This window comes from Theobroma cacao, chromosome 4 (assembly GCF_000208745.1).
Source record: "Theobroma cacao cultivar B97-61/B2 chromosome 4, Criollo_cocoa_genome_V2, whole genome shotgun sequence".
NCBI classification, from domain to species: Eukaryota; Viridiplantae; Streptophyta; class Magnoliopsida; order Malvales; family Malvaceae; genus Theobroma; species Theobroma cacao.
Window position 1 is genome coordinate 23,084,655 of NC_030853.1, and position 20,471 is coordinate 23,105,125.

At 33.0% G+C, this 20,471-nt stretch overlaps 2 protein-coding genes and 1 pseudogene across 3 annotated transcripts; all 3 read right to left on the bottom strand.

The window, feature by feature from the left end:
• Positions 214 to 5,047, bottom strand: LOC18602251 (proactivator polypeptide-like 1). 2 transcript variants are annotated; one of them, XM_007033512.2, is made up of 6 exons: positions 4,942 to 5,047; positions 3,899 to 4,009; positions 2,567 to 2,754; positions 1,619 to 1,816; positions 1,025 to 1,084; positions 214 to 543 (listed from the first exon to the last, which is right to left on the bottom strand). In XM_007033512.2, the coding sequence occupies exons 2-6, from the start codon at positions 4,002 to 4,004 to the stop codon at positions 412 to 414; spliced, it is 684 nt and encodes a 227-aa protein (XP_007033574.1). In that variant the 5' UTR covers positions 4,005 to 4,009; positions 4,942 to 5,047; the 3' UTR covers positions 214 to 411. The 2 variants fall into 2 exon arrangements, with proteins under 2 accessions (XP_007033574.1, XP_017975644.1); XM_018120155.1 differs by having other exon boundaries at positions 3,899 to 4,021; positions 4,942 to 5,038.
• On the bottom strand, positions 5,736 to 7,636 carry LOC18602252 (annotated as a pseudogene).
• LOC18602253 (WEB family protein At2g38370) lies at positions 9,712 to 13,147 on the bottom strand. The gene is made up of 2 exons (XM_007033515.2): positions 12,759 to 13,147; positions 9,712 to 11,481 (listed from the first exon to the last, which is right to left on the bottom strand). The coding sequence occupies exons 1-2, from the start codon at positions 12,936 to 12,938 to the stop codon at positions 9,973 to 9,975; spliced, it is 1,689 nt and encodes a 562-aa protein (XP_007033577.2). The 5' UTR covers positions 12,939 to 13,147; the 3' UTR covers positions 9,712 to 9,972.

A 20,471-nucleotide genomic window follows, 5' to 3' on the forward strand; every position in this document is an offset into this window, starting at 1 on the left:
CTCGTCATTAAATAAGTTGCAAGATTTAACTAATTTTAAAATAAATTTACCTTAACCCCTTTTTTTTAATGAAAAAGGGGTTGCATGATGAAGCCCAAAATTTGGAATTTAAAAGAAGGGAAAACAATAACATATTCCCAAGAAATACATTCTCACGGTCCCCGAGGAGTTGTTTGTCATCCTGATTTTTACTTGAGCAAGTTATCTCAAGAATGATTTAAACAGCAACAGCAATATATCATATTCTGATTCTGAAAACTATGCTTTCCACATTTCTGGTTTGAACAACTTCAATAAGCAATCGAATTTAAATAAAACATATACTTATTATACATGCACACCAGGGAATAAAGTTCTTATACTACATTTTACAACAGATCCTCGTGGTTTAATAAGTAATTGAGGCAACCATTATGAGTCTGCCACTGATGCTTGCTTAGCACCATTACAGGCATGGAGTATGGTGCACACATCAGTTGTTTCCAGAAACTGCTCCGCATTTGTAAGGATCAGAGGCCCATACTCGAAAACTATCCTCTTACACTATCAAGAGAAACACATGATGACAGATAAGAGTTAAAAGACAACCATGCCATGGGAAAAAAAAAAAAAAACCAATAAACAGGCAAGAGAGCAATAAGACAAATTCCAAACATGGAGATTTCTTTTTCACATATGCTAATCTGACCCTTAAACAAAATGACTTGTATAAAAACCACAGTTATCGTCAACATGCATATCCATAGAGATTCCATTTTATTTGTTGGTCTGACCCTTGAACACAACAAATTTTGTTTTATTTTAAACTCTCTAACATGACTATTCATTTCTCAAACATGTATTAAAGAAAAAAAATGGCAAATGACACATCCATGATCCAACTACTAAAAACCTTACAGCTTACTAATAATGTAAATAGATCTACAATCCAATGAAGTGTTTCCTTCAATTAATAAACTCATTTCATGGATGCATAACAAAAATTAAGGTTAAAAGTACAAGTAAGTTCTTTAATTACACTCACCTTTTTAACATAGTTCTGCATTGAATCACATCCCTTCAAAAGGAGCTCAATTATATCCAGCTGGAAACAAGGCAGAAAAAGAATATCAAATAAGCAATATATCTTTTATATATCCAGAAGGCGTATGCTTTTCACATTCCACATGATCCTTCTTTACCAAGAGGCATATTATATCATATTACTGGAAATACCACAGTATGCTTAAATACATCATCATCTTAACTCCCCAATTACAAACCAATACTTCCAACCCTCATGTTGTTGGCACATACAATACATCATATATGTCAATGACACTGGCTAAATTTTAGAAAAGCAACTTAAAAGTACATGGATGTTAACCCAATATAACATCTACATCCTAGGAACATTTCAGTAACTTAAAGCACAGCTAAAATGAAAGAAAGCAACATCAACAATGCCACCCTGGTGCCCTCCAACCCTCCCCCTCCATCAATTCCAACAAAAGAAGCAAAGAAAAGGTTATGTGTGTGTGGCACAAATTATGTTCAGGTATGAGGATATCCAATTAATCATAAGATCAATCCTTGTAGACACATATTGAGTTTTAAAAAAAGATGGAGGAGTGCAAACCTGTGTATCAGGATCCTTCAACTTAATTAGTACTTCTGCAATGGCACGGTGGCACATGCCACAGCTATCTTCACGGATTTGTGAAGAAATAAGTGCAACTTTCTGACATAGATTGACCTTCTGACAGAAATCTTCAGGCCTTATTGAAGAGACTTCCATGAAGAAGAGTGGAACATAATAGTCCACAAGTGTAATGCACTGTGCAGAACAAGATCAGATAGTCATTTAGAGTTTTTGGACTTAGGAAGGGGGCAAAAGGAAGAACACAAATTTAAAAATATCCATGAACATCAAGTGGATAAAATAATTTTCAATATTTCAAGGTTTTAGGTTTCTGTGATGAGTTGGAATTTTACCATCCCCTTCTGCCCCATAAGGTATAATTTAGAAATACCCATCTAAAATATGTTTGATATTATTGCATGAGACTTGATGCTTATCATGCCTGAAACCTATTAATTGATAAAGATGGAGGCAGCTTTATCATTTAAACTGATATACCATGCTTCTGTAGTCAATGAATTAAACATCATGATGAAGCAATTGATATATACAGGAATTTATCCTATTGGACACTTAATGCATGAGAAAAAGATATATAGATATCAGTCTGATCATCTAAACAGGGCCTGCTTTTGGCTAGGCAACCTCAAAAGTGGACTATCTAGCAGGTTCTGATGAATGGAACTCTACCAACACCACTTCATAACTACCAAAATTGCAAGACTTTTTTCACTTACATAAAAAACAATAGATGAAAAACAAGAAATGCCAATACTCAAAGAAAACGGTAAACAAAGGACAGGGGAGAAGTTTTGCTTTTCTGTTTTTACTTTCTAACTTACAATTGGGGTTTGAGGGATGTAGCAAGGACAGAAATGATCTATTTCTAACTTATGCTAAAAAAATTTCATAAGCCACCTCCATGCAATTAAGCTAGATGACTACCTGCTGCTTAAAAGATGGTACACGTGAGCAGCTCTTGTGAAGCATCTCAACTATCTCAGTCTGGGTCTTATTTTGTGAAAGGTAATCAATTGCCTCATTAGCAAATTCCTCACACAAGGTGCACACATTGTCATTCCGAGCAACCTTCTTTACTACTTCCTCATCTTGCCCCTGGTTTATCTGCACAACTGAACCAGGAATTACAATGTCATTATACTCTATTATTTTCTCTGTATCAGGCAATTTCATTGGAAAATCTTAAATTTAAAAAGTTAAACAAATGCAAATCAATTTGCTCAATTGAAAAAGGAATGTCTATCGGCATCTTAATCTCAGCACAATCTTCAAGGAGCAATCATATAAGAAGCTCACTTATAAATGAACACTTTTTGCCAAATGTGCCAAGGTTTCCAACATCTGCCAAATATGGAAATTAATTCATGCTGCGATATGCATGAAACATATTAACAGTCAAAGCTAACAGCCTAGATAATTGAAATTGATGAAGTAGCCTACATATATTTTGAGGTAACAATCAGATATCACCCTTGAGGATACATATTTTTCATACAGTTGATGTTGTTATGTTAAGATTCTCTTATTCTAACTGCCGAAAATGTAACAAGAGAGGATATTGGAGATAGTTGTTCGTCGCTATACTTGAATGTTAACCAGAAGATAGCAGTGATGTAGGGTGGCAAAATACCACATCGGGCACCTCATACAACTTATCGTTATTTTGAGGTGAAAACCAGACCAACCCTGTTGACCTGCACAACCAGCCTGAACACAAGTCTTCTTGACCCAACTCAAAACAACCTAAACCCCAAAAGGCCCACAAAACCCTCCCGAAACCCAACCCAAATAAATTCTGAAAGTGACCTAAAGCTAAATCCAAAATTATCTTACATGGCCAAAAACAAAAAATGTTCAGAACCTAGAAAATCAAAACCAAACTTGTCCCAAGCAGTCCAATTGCAAGCTCTATTTCAAATCCCCAACCAAGTTCCGTATTCAGATGCAAATTATTAATCAATAATTTAATTCAAACATTTTCAAAAGCAAGTAATTTAAGAGACCTTAGAAAATATTCAGCAAGGGATTCAGCTCAACCATTAATAGGCAGCAACTTCATCTGAATATGGATGTTTCATCACTAACAGAAAACTTTTGTGCATCATCTTTCTTGTCTTACCGATAAACATAAAAATCCCACAGCACAAAAACCTAAACACGCTCGCCCACTTCCAGGAAAAGAAAATGAGAATTTTTTTAAAAAACAGAATAGAGAAGATAACATCACAAATTTTACTAAAACTGTGGCAGAATTACCTGATGCATCAGAGATTACCACCTCAACGGCTTCTAGTTGTCTAGCAACAGAAGCCCGGCTAGCACCCAACACAAAGAGGAACAAGAGCCCAACTCTCGCATCCATAATGCCTGCAGTTATTCCTTAAATAGCATGAAATTCCCATAATGCAAATTTAAAACAACACTAAAAGGAAAAAATCAATGACTTTTAGTTGAACATAACCATAGGGAAACGATTCTATAATAACAACAGATAAAAAATTTAAACCATGCTGAGTCATTTTTAAATGGTACATACATGAATTTAAGATGTGTGGCCATAGTCGAAAAGAGATGAATGCCAATACACAACACAAACCAATGATCGTTATGCAGTTCTATTAATTTGTTATCCTAAAAACTGATGTAGGCTGTGAGCCAGATACTATCTACATCTACTTTTCACCATCTTTTTCGAACCAGCAGTGAGTCCATCAATGCATGCCTCATATATCAGTCATCTTAGAGTAGAATATGCTTGCAAAATTCCTATAATTAGGTGCTACTTACATGATAAGACTTCCAATCCTATCCTCAATTACTAGTTCTATTCTATTTGTCAGTTAACTGTTTGATAGGGCTTCAAACAACTGAGATAGCAAGAGACCGGTAGTAACTCCAGAAAAAGCTAAGTATACTCGAGACAGCAGCCTCAATTAATCTTACCTTAATGGAGAACGGAAAAAAAAAAAAAGCTGAAACTATTTGAAAGCAGATTATTCCAACACCAACACTTGAACTTACGGAATACTTATTTCATATTCTTAAATCAATCAATGATTAAATAAAACCATAACATGGTTGAAAAAAAAACCCCAAAGTATTGAACAAAGAAATAGAAAAAAAACCCATCAAAAATTTTGCATAAAACTAACAACCGTAAGAAATTAATTGTAAAACCCATCAAAGATAACATGCAAATAACATAGTAAAGTTGGAATACGGGATCGGGGGTTCAGATGAGATCTATGAAAATTGAAACAAAAGGAATTTGAATGGAAGAGAAGGGTTATTAGAGTTACCTTTGAAAGGAATAGTCAGCGCAGAGAGAGAATTGTATGGAAGGGAAACTTATTCCCTTTGAGTGTCGGTTTGGGCAAGGTGTGGAATTGTCGTTGGCTCTACCCTTTTTAAACTAATCCATTCGGGAGGTTTTGCAACGCTGCGGTCAGTAACAATCTTTCGTAGTTACTCCCCCTGTTACATTTTATCTTATCTTTTTACGGAACTCTTTTTATCCTTTAAATATTTCAATTAATTAAATTTTGTAAAATATATATAAATATAAATAGTTACTTCATTTTTTTATAAAATATTTTATTCATATTTTAAGTGATAATAAATATAAAATAAAAGAAGTCAAGGAAAATTTTTTACCAAAAAAATTCAAATTGTGACAATTTGAGTGGATGGAAAAAATAATAGTATTTATCTTTTACAAGCCATGTTTTATGATAAAAAAAAATGTGAGGTATGAACTTGATTTTTTTAAATCTTTGACTTAAAATAAATTCTGTTAAATAAATTAGAATTTACATATGTAATATTATTTTATACCAAAATTGATATATCTCGTGTTGTATTTATTTATTTTTTGTTGCATTTAATTTATGCAAATAAAATTTTAATTTTGTAGATAAATATGAACACCTTTTCTGTCTAATTAGCAATGGGAAAAAGACTAGTAACAAGTGTGACTGGTTTGAAGTTTAGGCTAAACCTACTATACCATGAATGATGAAATTCAACTAAAAATCTTTATTCTTTAATCTTGATAAACTCAAGTGAAGTACAGCCATAAGCAACTAGAGTTACAGGTGAACGGACTATAAAAATTATTGAACACCAAAAAGATGTTCTTATTAGGAATAATATAGTAGAACGACTTCAAAGGCATTGGTGGGATTAACACCTTGGTTTAGTTTACAGGCAAAGGATGATAAGGAATGGGAATTGCAAACAACTCATGTCTTCTTCTAATTGACAGGCCAAGCGCCTCAGTCATGTCCAACTCTTCAGGCTTCATTCCGTGGGGAAGTTTCCAATCGAAGTGGTACAGCAATTGTGCAATTGGCAACTCAATGTTACTGAGAGCAAATGATATACCGGGACATATCCTCCTTCCTGCACCGAATGGGATGTACTTGAAATCTGTTCCCTTGAGATCAATTGAACTTTCAAGGAACCTCTCAGGATAGAATGTCTCAGCATCGTTCCAATAATTGGGATCCCTGCCAATTGCCCCTGCATTCACCAGGACTTTAGACTTGATGGGTATATCATAACCATTAAGCTTACAGTTATTGCGGCATTCTCTTAGTATTAGGGGCACGGCAGGGTGCAGCCTTAGTGTTTCTTTGATAACTGCTTTTAGGAACTTTAGTTCATGAATGCCAGCTTCGTCCACGTTTCCTCTGCCATCAAAGACCTGCCTTACCTCATTTGTCGCCTTTTCCATAATTCTGGTGTTCTTCAGCATTTCTGCTAGCGTCCATTCAACAGTTATCGACGATGTTTCACTTCCAGCACTGAACATGTCCTGGAAGTGGATACTGGGCTCTTAGTAAGGTTGCTCAGTCATAGATGTTACCAATGGTTAGTTATATATGCATCAAACCTAAATGAAAGTACAAAAAGTGACAAGCAAATATTGCCTCTGCATCCTCCGATCCTATTTCAATATTCGTCCTTTATGGTATATATCGGCACTATTAGATTGGAAATGGAAACAGTGATTCTTACAAGAAGTTGTGTAATGAGCATGTATTTTTCATTTTAACTGTCAGTTACGCAATAGGCAGCAAATTAAAAGTTAGAAAACTGACCAAGATGATTGCTTTAATGTTGTCAACAGATAAAGGAAAGTCCAGCTCGCCATTCTCTTGAAGATCTAAAAGTATATCAACCAGATCTTTTACTTCGTCGGAGCCATTGCCACCCTCCGATATTTTCCTCCTCTACTTGTGCTCGGCAATGATGCCCTCAAGTATCCTATCAGTTTCTTTATGTAGCTTCTCAAATTTGGGCCTTCCACTAATTAATTCAAGCAGTCTAAAAGAAGGGTACATATCTGCAACGGTAAAGCTTCCTGACAACTTACTAGCTTCAGTGATGATGGATATGAATGCTTCTTGCTCTCGGCATTTTTCACTGAAGGCTGCTCTTGATATTATGCCATAAGTCAATGAGAAAATCTTTTTGCTAAGATTGATTGGTAAACCTTCAGATAAAAAAATTGTCTTGACGAGATTTGACACCTCCTCTTCTCTAACTTTTCTGAAAGATTCGACGCGCTTTGAACTTAAAAGTTCTGTTACACAAATTTTGCGTACCTGTCTCCAGTAATTACCGTAAGGGGAAAAAACAATATTTGTAGAATCATACGACATGATCTTGGAAACAAGTAGACAGGACCTAGAAGCAAAAATGATATCATTGGTTTTCAAAGCTTCTTTGGCCAGTTCTGGTGAAGATATTACAATATTGGAAACTGCTCCAGTCTTCAGATGGATCAGGGAGCCATGCTCCTTTGCCAAGTTTGTCAACGAGTGATGGGGTAGTGAACCGACAAGTTGGTGCATGTTTCCTATGAGAGGTAGTTTCCGCGGCCCTGGAGGCAGGATTCTCAGATTTCAATCTCTGAACTATTCTCACAAAGATGAACAAGATTATGAGGATGTTGAGCAGGATGGACAAAGGAGAAAATTCAAGGTCCATATGGATGAAGCAATGAAGGCCAAAAATTCAAATATGTAAGAAGGATTACGTTCGATTGAATTTGTGTTCCACTAGATGGGTGATTATTAGTATTACTTATAATTTTGAGAGGCTACACAAAGTCTTAACATGACGTCAAAAAGGTAAATAGGTCGAAACAGATGGGAATAGCCAAAGAGAACATTGACGACAACCACCAAACAAACCCCACCATACATATGAAAGAAGTTCATCGCATCCACGTCATGAAAGCTGCCATACGCTTAAAACCACAGCACAACATTACAGAAGGAGAGACCCACCCTCAGCACCGGCAGCAGGACAGACAAAATTCTTTTCAAAGGGTTGGAAGAATGAACCCTCTAGCCTCATCTCTCTTGGCAATTGTGAGTTCCACCTGCCTTGCCTCATCTCTCGTTTATACTGGTACTATTTTATATGTATAGATCTTTAGTATATATTAGACTAGATAAAGCCATCATCAGCATGCCAGGCATCCACAGGAAACTGACTGCAGCAATAGCGAGCCCATGGGAGGGAGTGCAGGAAAAATATACAAAAATTGAAAAAAAAAAACTACAAAAATGCATCCCAACAGCACTAGTTAGCCACAATGGTCGCACCTATTATTTAGAAAGCAGACAAAAAACCTGCCCACTATTATCAAACCATAGACAAAAGAAAAGCAAACCCCAACCAGTCACATCCAAGCATTCTACAAGAAAGCTTTGCAAACAGCGTAACGTTGGCACAACCAGGGGCGGAGCCTCCTTATGCGATGGGAGGCCATGACCTTCTAAAATTTTTAAAATTTTTTTTCATAATATATAAAATTCTTAAATTTTTATATATTTTATTAATATCNCAGCGTAACGTTGGCACAACCAGGGGCGGAGCCTCCTTATGCGATGGGAGGCCATGACCTTCTAAAATTTTTAAAATTTTTTTTCATAATATATAAAATTCTTAAATTTTTTATATATTTTATTAATATCCTTTTTAAAATAATTTTATTTAGTAATTAATATAAATTAAAACTAATAAAATAATTTCATATATCTTGCTTAATTTTAACTTTTTTTAATTTATATTATTATTTTTAATTATATTAATTTTTTTTTTATTTTATTTGTTCGTATATTCTAAATTTTTATAATTTTTTTGTCAAATTTTTACAAATTATTAACTATTATTTTTTTTTGTTATGTTATATGTGATATCTACCTTTTACTTCTTATTTGTTTTTTTTTTTATATTATGTAGATTTTACTTTCTACGATTTTAATTTTTAAAAATTAATAAATTATTATGTAGTTCTCAAATATAAATTGGAGTGTTATATTGTTACTTAAAATTTCATCAATGTATCATTTTTTTTATTAAAACATATTATATTAGAGAAAATTAACTTGAGTATATTTTTTTTATATGCTTTACCTTTTGTATTTAGTTGAAATGAAATAATCTTAAATATATAGTTTTTCAATAATTCTGATTATAAAAGAAGAAATTATTAATCTTGTATTTTTTTTAATTATTTATATTTTACACATTATAATTTTATATTTAGTTTCATATTTCTATTATCAATATTTTTATCATAAATTAAATTTAACATATTGGTTTTTTAAAATTTAACATATTTTTAAAATTATATTGCTTTACCTTTTTTGTGTTTTGAGTCCTGAATAAAATTTGGTTAGTTTCCGCCCTTGGGCACAACCATGTTACCATTACATATTTTCAAATGCAAACAAAGTTCAGAGGTGAAAGGTATGCTCTTGGACTGCTCGGTTTTGTTCATGCCTCTGCTTTCATGCTTATAAAGTAATCTTGTTTTACGAAAGGTACTGGTTCCTTAGGTTACATCAGAATGGAACGACGATTCCAACGGCCCTCAATGGAATGATCTATGGAAGGACTTGCAAGTTGCTTTTGCCCCTCTAATAGTTTGGTATAAAAACATATTCTTGCTTCAATCGTTGTGTTAGTTGTAACAGCGTTGGGATATTTCTAAATGTAGGCTGAGTTATAAGTAAAGGGATGGGGAAAGATTACATCTTACTTTGCAAGAATACCCAACTAACACATGATATAATGGCACAACATCTAGTCAAATTTCATGCAAGTTAAAAATAACAGGATTTTTTAACATGTTCTTACACAACATCAGATATAGGCATCTTTACAAGTACCATAGGGATAAACAGCTCGGACAAAGGATGAATGGAATCTAGCGAACACAATATAAAACAGGGAACGTGAAGGGAAATGAGGTCAACAATAGAAATTAAGAGTTAGTGCTCCACTTAGAACAAAGGAACCCCATCACAGCACTACCTTAAGTTAAGAGTGGGCTTCTTCTTTTTCTTACTCTGTTTGGCTAAAAGCAGTGACAACCGAGCAAATCCGAACTTCTTCCTCTTTCCAGAGAACTGCTTGTGACCACTTTCTCTCTCTGTCTTCTGAAAGGAGGGGCAATCGCCATTTTGTTTACTGAGCATTTGACCTAATGACACCTTTCTCTTCACAGTGCCTTTCTCTGCCAGCATCTCAGTCTCAAAGTCTTCAGGCAGAAGCAACTTCCGACTTAGGATTTGCCCTATTGATAAGGTTGGCTTCAAAACAGGAGTTGGACCATCACTAACCAGATTGAGTCCATTCACATCTAATAGACGAGAATCCTTCCGATTGTGAGATGGGTAAGAATTCTTGAACTTGGTAGAGTTGTGTACAGAACGTCTTTTCTGACCATGCTCAGATCTCCACTTGCGAAGGGCTTCCTCAACTGCCAGCTTGCCCTTATTTGCAGCTTGTACTCTGCTCAATGCTTCTTCCAAGGCCTTCTTACTAGTTTTGACTTCTTCCGTGGCTTCCTCTACCCTCTTCAAGATTTCCATCTTTGAACTATTTGCTTCATCAACTTGGAGCATAGCATCTACCACTCTCCCGTTAGAAAGTTCCTCAGCTTTTTGAGCCTTGCTCTTTAAGGAAGAATACTCTTCAAATGAAATAGTCACCCCTTCAGCCTTTTGAACAGGAATGCCAGACGAGCTCTCCCTGCTTGAAAGAGTCTTGATCTCTGCAAGAGCCACAGCTTCTGCAGCTCTAGCTGCTTCCTTCATTTTTTTAGCTGCAAGTAGCCTCATCTCAGCTGTTTTTATTCTTGTTCTAGTCTGTTCAATCTCAGATATTGCTCTTGAAACCTCTGATCTTGCGGCTTCTCCAACTTTCTTGAATTGCTCAGCCTCAGAACTCAAACGTTGGAGCTCCCTTGATATATCCAAATGATTATCAGCACTGCTTTTGGTTTCAGCCTCTTTTGCTACTTGCAGTTTAAGTCTTGTTTGATTTAACTCTTCTTCAAGGGATGATATCTTTGAGGAATTCTGAGTTAGCCTCTCTCGAGTCTTCTCAAGAGAAATTCTTTCCTTCTCTAATTTCTTGTTTAGTGATTCCACAGAACCTCGAATGTCAGCAAGATCATTAGTTGTCCTGGAAAGGTTCAGTTTGGCCTGCTTCAACTCCATCAAGATTAAACCTGGAGATGATGATGGGTGGGGGCTCAAACTTCCTGCCAAGTTTGGATGGCCACCTTGATGATTTTCTTTCTCTGCTTCTTTCACTTCAGAGGTCACAGTCTTGACATCTGTGTTCATATTTAGGGTCCCATTTACTTCCGATGCTTCTTTCTGCAGCTTTAATTTTAGTTCTTCAACAGTTGTTTTGGTTGTTTCAAGCTCTTTCAACACATCCAATGTTTCTCTTTCCTTAACAATGAGATCTTTCTCCAATTCAGCTGCTTGCTCCTCCAATTTTGCAATGTCAACTTCTTCCATGTCATGCTGCAAATATTAAGAACTTGTCAGAAGACAACCAAATCTCAAAAAATTCATAGGCAGACAAACAAAAACTGAGGTAGTACATGAGCTATTCATTTTAGTAATATCAATTAGCAGTGTCAAAGACAAACAAAACGCTCTATCTCCTTCCTACAAGCAGAAGCAACTAAATTTTCTAAAGCATTCATGGAACATGAAGAAAACTAAAACCCAAACCACACAAAAAGGCCCAAAGAGTACAACCAATTGATTGACATGATAGACCTCCAAAATAATTCATAATAAAGCTGATTGTACAGAGAGCAGAATAATAGAAGAAGCTTCAGAGTTAAAATAAAGCTGTGAAACTTCTGAATACATTAAATGCTTCAAATTCATTTTCATGAGTGCATGGAATGTGATAAATGATACATGAAGCCTTGTAAACAATTTTCATCCCTTGTTCCGAACTAAGCTATAGAAAGCACATTTATTAGCAATACATATAAGCATTTCAGTTTGAATGTCTCAGCTATAACTCGCACCACTTTCTCTTGCAACAAATATAAAAGTTATCTCAAGGTACCATGCAGTAAAATCTATGCATAATCAACTTTGAAACCATCCTAGTGAGCATCCTACTTTAGATTTGCCAGGCTTTCTCTATTCTCTCACACTTACTCTCTTCAATACACATTCTTTCCTTCTACCAGCTATAGCAACCTTGAGGAGAAAGTTCAACTACAATTTACTTGTTACTTTTGCTACTTGTTTTGTGCTTCTGGAATCAAAAGCAAAAAATGTTCATGCATAGAAAAGCAAACAATATTTTTGAAAAAAGAAATTTAATATTGAAAAGTTTAAATTCTTGCTGAATTAACGAAAAATGCATGATTTTACAGTCCTATAGAAGAATCATGTTAAAATTGATACTACATTTTACTGATTTATTCATCTTTAAACCCTTATAATTTTGGTTTCTACCATTTCTTTTACATCATAGGAAGACTTAAAGCAGCCAAATAGAAATAGGAAAAAACAACTGGCAAAAGTGACAACCAAACAGAGCCTTAAAATTTTCGATGTAAATCCTGAGCTAAAAACATCTAAAACTTTGTGAACCCACATTGATTCCTTTGTGATTCCATAAAGCAGTCCACAGCCAATCTCAAACAAAATAGACCAAAACATCAACAAGCAAAATAAAAAAGCAAGCCAAACCCATGAATGAAATCCAGCAACATTTCTTAGAAAGACCTAGAAATAGAAACCAAGATTTTCCATTTTTGTAGAAATTAAACCTCAGTTTCAGAGATGAGCTTATTTTGAGAGGGTTTCCAGTAACCGATTCCACCGAATCGAGAAACGGCTTCCTTCACTGACTCGAACGGGGCCGAAGTATCGATCTCAGCTCTGACCCCACCCTTCAGAGCACCCATTTTGGTGCCCGAATCACCAAGCTCACTGCTGTCCACCTCCATTCAAAAAAATCAAACAAAACCCAGAAACTTACTCAAACAAAAACAACTGCAAAAGAGAAAAACCTTAAAAAGTTGCTAAGAAGATAATGATTTTGGTTTGGAGTTTTTGCAGTTGGTGCGAGTGAGTGAGCGAGTGAGAGACAATCAAAGCGACAGTACTATAAAGGAGGAACGGCTCTCAACTACGGAACAGAAGAAAGAGAAAGAGGGAAAACAAAAAAAAAAGGAAAATTTGAGTTTGTACTTCTTTTTGTTTGAATTTCCAAAAATGTCCTGGATGTTTGATAAATTTTCCGGGGGTTAAATGGAATTGTGATGGAAAAAAGCGGGGTTTACGTTTTAGGTGGTTACCCTTGGGGTGGATGGAAATATTGGGTAGTTTGAGAAGTGATTAAAGCGCGTGGGGCAATGGGGGGACACACAATTTTAACGGCAATAAATTCCAACGGACTTTAAAGTTTAAAGGACAAAAGCCTCAACTTAAGTGCTGGCCTGTTTTAGATTTCTTTGTCTTTTTTTTTTTAAAAAAAAAATTCATCAAAATTGATGTTATAGTTTTTTTTAAGGTGTTTTTGTGTTTTTTTCATTAATTGTAAGTATTTTAAGTAAGATGTCTATAAATATTGATTAAGGATAATTAAAATATTATTTAGAAAAATAATTTTCAGTTACCAAATTAAAAAGAGGATAATGTATTATTAGAGACAAATTTTTTTCACTTACATATAACCTAACCAATGTCATTAAGCAATGGTTAACATTTCTCTTTTAAAGGAAAGATAATACTAGTTTGCTATACTTAATCCGTAATATTTTTTGCCAGAAATAATATGAAGGCCGTGAATCCTATATAATTACTTAATTCAATTACAATTATGCTAATCACTGAAGATGAGAAGGATTTCACATGGATCCTATTCCTTCCATTCATAATTAATGATATATATATTATATATGTGTTAATCATTGCATCACCTTTAGCTATAAAATGGAGGATTTGATTACTGTTTTGCGTCAAATTTAAAAGCAGAGAGCTCTGCATGATAGCATTGCTTTAGCAAACAGTCATGGAACAATGGGTTGTTCAAAGAGGACCAAGTACGCTCCTTAAGATCAATGTGTAATTAAAGAAAGGAATTATGGTTGGTAGCTCACTTGAAAGTTGCGACAGTCAAATACATATTATATGTATATATATATGTTAATGGTCCCTTCTGAAAGGAAATATGAAATAAAGGGTACTGAAGAGTGAAAGAGGGAGAGAGACCTTGGGTCGGAAAGAAGCTTACTTTACTATTGCATTCCCCTTTTACTAGCAGAAAATCATTACCCGACCGTTGTATAAAGTGCTAGTATAAGGTAAAAAGACAGTACAAAAGAATGATCCAATGATCCAAATGTTCATGATTCCATTGGAGGCTTCCTGTTTAAAACCATTTGAATTTGATTCTTGGGTTTTTTTTTTTTTTTGGGGGCGGTGGGGGGGTGTGTTAAAGTAGAGGGCCAATTTCCTAAGAAGAGCTAAGAGTGATTGGAGAGAAAAAAGGGTCCTTCTAGTGTTTTTTTTTTCTTTTAAATAAATTGCTTTTTTATTACTTCAAATTTTTGAGATTTTTTGTTTTAATTACAAAATAACGACGTGGTCACCAAAATTTAATAATGTTATTATTTTGGTTATTTTACCGTTAAAAAAAATGAATCTCTCATTTAATATTTCATATCATATTCATACCTACTACTCTGTCACATGACAAAAATTTAAAAAAATATATTTTTAAATTTTTTATTATCATTTAGGCATAATTATATGACAAAGAAATTTACCTTTTATAAATGATAATGACCAAAATGTTATATTTCAAAATTATATAATCAAAACATAAAATCTTAAAAAGTTAAGTGATTAAAAAAGTAATTTTCTCCTTTTATTAAACAAATAATTCAAGATAGATAGACTGTTTCACTACTTATCTACTAGTTTGTTTGAAAATCGAATAATTCAATTATTTACAAAGAGCATAAAAATAATAATACGAGTAAATTTATGAAAAAATATTATTTTATAAGTATTGAATAATTGAACCATACCTTTTTATTTTTTATTTTTTGGGTACAACACCGAATTGACGACTGTGATACTTTAACATTTTTCATTACAATCATACACTGTTCAAAAGGTGTCTTAAAAATTAATTCCATGTTCTCTGAATATTAGAAAGACCAGAAAAATAATTAGCTTGTTATGCTGGTGGGCTTGGATTGCCGACTTGTTCATGACCATGCAAATGGTCGTCGCCATGGAAATCATTTTGAATAGCTCAGCTTTCACTGCCAACTTGCTACCCCAGCATGTATAGATGCATGCCTATATGTCTGCTAGCCATTATCATCATGCTTCAAAATGGGCTCTTCAGCATGGGCTATACTATCATCATCTTTTGGATCCACTTATATTTTTCCTTTTTCACCTAAAAAGGGCATGAGAGAACATACCTTTTTTTTAATTATCATAAGAGAAGATAGTATTTTCATTTTCATCAAATAAAAAAAAACTTTACACTCGAATATTTAACGTATTGATTTGTGCGTAATCTTATTGCCTAAAAAATAAGATTCAAATTCTCCTTCTCTCAAGTAAAAAAATAAAAAATAAAAAAAAACTTGATTTATTTATTGTAACTAATTTTTTGACCCATGTCAAGCATGACCTTTGATTTTATAAGAATACTTATATAATTAATTCAATCTTTTGTGATAATTTTATTTTGATCAAATTATGTATTCAATCTCTATACTCTATCAAAATGGTAGATTAAGTCTCTATATAATAATTTGTAAACATTAAATCCATGTACTTTTTGAAATTAACAATGTCAATTCAATGTGTTAAAATTTTTTTGTTATTTATGTTGATATAGCATTTGATTGTGTTGATGTGATTTTTTTTGTTAATGTGGTATTGAATTTGATGACATGGTAATGATGATGTGATATTTTACGAATGATGTAATATCAATGCTGACATGATGTGATCAAACATTGACATAAATTTTGTAAATGTGAGCATAAAATTGTCCAATGTGTGGTCAAAGTTTTAAAGAGGACTGGAAAATAAACAAATCAAAAATATGGATAAGATTTTAGGATTTAGATAAAGAGTGTTGTGAGATAAAGAAGAATTGAATTTGTGTGTTTCATAATTTAAAGCAGTGAAAAAAGTATTGTGAAATAAATAAAAAAAAGTCACATTATCATTAATACCATATTCAATGCCACATTAGCAAGAAAATGTCATGCTAGTATAAATAATAGAAAATTTAAATACTATTAGTAATTGGACTAATATTGTTAATTTTAGAAAGTATAAAGATTTAATTTTTACAAATTATTGTGTAAGGATTAAATCTATCACTCTATTAAAATACAGAGAGTAATTGCATAATTTAACATTTCATTATCATTTAAATTGAATTCATAATTTAATAATTGCCACACTACTCTACTTTACATCGAAAGGTAAAGTTCATCTCACGCATTAATGTAAAAAATATATAGTTCAAATTTGCTTTCAATTTAAAATATATATTGTCAACCACTATCCTTCTATATTACTTCTATATTAATAGACCAAATATTGCTAAATTATAAACAAATATAGACCAATTTTTTCTTTTACACTATTGTTACTAAGAGACTTTTTTTTTTATATTTTAATTTAAAATGATAAAAAGTGTATCGAATAGTTATTAAATTAAATAACTTTTGTGAAATTTAAAATTTATACATCTAATTCTCTCTTTCTCTCTCTTCTTCAATTTATTATAATTCATGTGTGTTTAGCTTAAGAATATCAATATTCACTCATATTTACATAGTTTTTTTATTTGATTTCTTTCTCGCTAAATTACTTCCCCCCCGCCCCCCCACCCAATTTTTTTTTATTCTTTTCTTCCATCCTTAGTTAATTTGCTAATGGGTGCTAGCTAAGCCAATCTTTGGGTATTTAGTCAAGGCAAAAAGAATTTGCATAATTTCGAAAATGCATGGAAACAAAAGACTGTTTTCGTAATGTTTAAGTGTTTATTTAACAAGGTCACATTTGGAGAGCACTGGCGTTCAATACATATATTAACAAGGCATATCTTTTCTTTTACTACGAGAATTTGATATTTTAATATAGAATATCTCATAATTAGTTTACAAACATCCTATAGCATATCTTTCAAAAAAAATAAAAACATCCTATAGCAAAGACTTTTGATATGTTTTTCTAGAGAAAATATCAATATGTAATTGTGAAAGTTGTACACAATCTTTGTACTAAGTTAACAGATAAAATATCAATATATAATTATTTCATGACCTAGTTAATTAACACTTTACTTTCAATTAAATTATATATACTTTTATGTAGTCACCGTTTATCATATGAATTTTGAGATAGTCACCCATACCAAATGCCATCATATAGAAGCATGTGTGTGTGTGTGTGTGTATTATAATATTTTGAGACTTTGAGAGAGATCATAGTTAAATGTTTAGACTTTGGAATTTTTAAATAAAAAACTTACTCTATTGTTTAAGATATACAAAGTGTTTTAAATATAATAAAAATTAAATTTCGTTTGGAAATTGAAAATAAGGTCTTTGTCAGACCTGACCATAATGTATTAAATTAATTAATCACATGAATTGACATGGGCGGTGGTGAAATGAGCACGCATCATGTACGACTTTGTCTAAATAACATGTATTCCTTACAAAAGTCAAACACGATAGCAACTTTTATTTCACAAAAAAAGAAAAGAAAAAGAAAAGCATTTTTTTTAATGATGTTTGAATAAGCACCGAGGGGTGATGAGCGTGCAAACGGCTATATAGTCTTGAACTCCAGTCCTTAAAATATTGTCATTTTACAAATATTTGAAGAGCCAATTTATTGACAACAAAAATGTTTTTTATTTTCTTGTGGCAATTATTTTAGTCTTTTTTAAGAGTGGAATTAATGTTGACTACCAGCATCTAATTAATGCTCAAAGGGAGAAATGGCTGTTTTGAAACGACATGGGGTTTGTGGATTTCTGAGGTTACTTGGCGATTTGCATCATCCTTCAAAGAGGTTATACCATGGAAAAAATCATATAAATGGAAAAATGAAAATAAAAAATAAAAAATAATTTAAATCAAGCTATACATACATAATTGTCATATCTTCTTCTTTTTTTTTTTAATTTTTAATTTTTTATATATTACAATTACATTTTATTACGATGATTTTTTCTTTTAAATTCATGTCATTTTCAAATCAAAAAAAAAAAATCAAAACAACTCGTTGATCAATTTTAAATTTTTTCATATACTATTTAATTTTTTACACTGCATCATCATCGATTCATCATTATGTCATGAAAACGGCCATATAAGTGTTATTTTAATACTACCTTAAGATATTATTAACGACTAAGGTTGTGGTGTTATATATTTTGATTCTTTAACCACACCAAAGATGAAAATATAAAGAATTATCACTTCTTAAAAAAATCAAGGTTAAGGACACAAATGAATCAAGTCACTCATGAGTAATTTTATTGAAGAAATCGAGCATGATGTTTTAATAGTAACAAATTTAATTTTAATGGATTGGCTTGAGTGAGCTGTGTTTGGCTTTTAGAAATGTCAATTGGATCTGGCTCAATCTATTGACACTTCCTACGATATTCGTCTTTTCCACCATTAATAATCGATCGAGCTTGACTTGTTGGCTGTTAAGTCGAGCTTGAGTTCAAGTGGTTCACCCCTGAGCCATGCAAGTTGTCTTCATGATGAATACTCGAGTTTGACTCGCACACTATTGAGTCAAGCTTGAGCCGATCGAGTTAACAAGTTAAATCGAATTTCATCTTTGTAATACTTGACTTGAGTAATTTGCGAGTTTTATCGTATTATTAAATTTTGTAAATTTTTAATATTTTATACAGATATAAAATATAATATTTATTTATATATTTTAAATTTGAACTTGTTGAGTTTTGAACTCCTCACATAAATAAATCAATGAGAATTGAACTGAGTCAGTGTCACAGTGGATTTTTTTTCAAGCCGAGCTGTAGCTCGATTCTTTTCCTAACTAAATTGAGCTCGAGCCTGACGTTGAATTGGTTCAGCTCAGCTTATTTGCATCCGTACATACAATTAGAAAGCCTCTTATCCAGTTCTACCCAGTCCCGGAAAGCAGAACTTATATCCAGAAAAAGAAAAACAAAAAAAATTTACTTATATAGAGCGGCATCCTCATCTCAACAACACTTGACTGACTGTGGAAGGCAAACGAGAGCGAGGTGCAGCAAGATATAGCTGCGAACGGCTGCAGCATTGCCACATGGTTATTGGGCATTCATGTGGACGGCGTGATTGAAGGGACATTTTAATTAGCCAAGGCCCGCGACGACAGTCATTGGACCACATGCCTATCCTTAATCCTAGTAAGGTAATCGAATGCGGATCAGAGCTGTTAGTAAGGGACGATGACCTCACAGTCACAGGATCCATTGCCTCTCTACCAATGGTAGCTTCTCATGTCAGCGTTGCTTGGTCCTACTCAATGGCTGAAGGTGGACGACGGTCCACGGTCACCGCTTCACCTGAACTATAATATGTGTGTCATATCATCTCATTTTCTCATCTTATAATAATATTCCCTCACCTAAATAAATTATGTTGTGAAGGAATTAGGTATATATGAAAATTTTGAATAATTTCATTTGATAATTAATACTTCATTTATTTCATATTAAATGTTTATTTTTCATTTTGAAATATTTCAGACAAAAACATTCTTCTTTTCCATCTATTTTAACAGATCTCAAACTCTTTTTTTAATATGTTATATTTTATATATATGAATTTAATTTTATGATTTTTGAAACCATTTTGTTTTTTATAAAAATGGTAAAACCCCATTTCTATGATAAAGTTTTAACATTTTAATACAATAAGTCTTAATATTAAAGGGCCGCTTCTTCGTTAAAAGAAAATCAACATTATTCTCAATTAAGTGTTGTTTGATATTTAAATGACTTTTTCTTAACGTTTTCAATTTATTTTAGACAAAATACCTCATCATAAGAGTTCACGGTTTTTTCGATTTTTGGTATAAAATTACATGTGCATACGATACTTATTTCATACTTTAAAACCCAAAAATTTGCGTTAGACTACTATCTCCAATTCTGAAATTCTACAGGTTTACACAAGTTATTTAATATTGTGCAGTCACATTTAAACCATTATTAAAAGCCTGGGTGATAAAACATTCTGGATTGTGCCCGGCCAAGTAGAGTTAAAAGATAGGCCTAGGCAGGTGAAGTAGTAAAAGATGGTGACATCAAAATGGAGAAAGTATATTAAGTCATTAAAAGCTTTGGTAAGGGAGGGATGCCACTTTTGACACAAATCTTTAAATTAAAAATCAATGGCATTGCATGTGTAGCAGTAAATATAATAATATGACTTTGATCAGTACTGCTGGTCCTG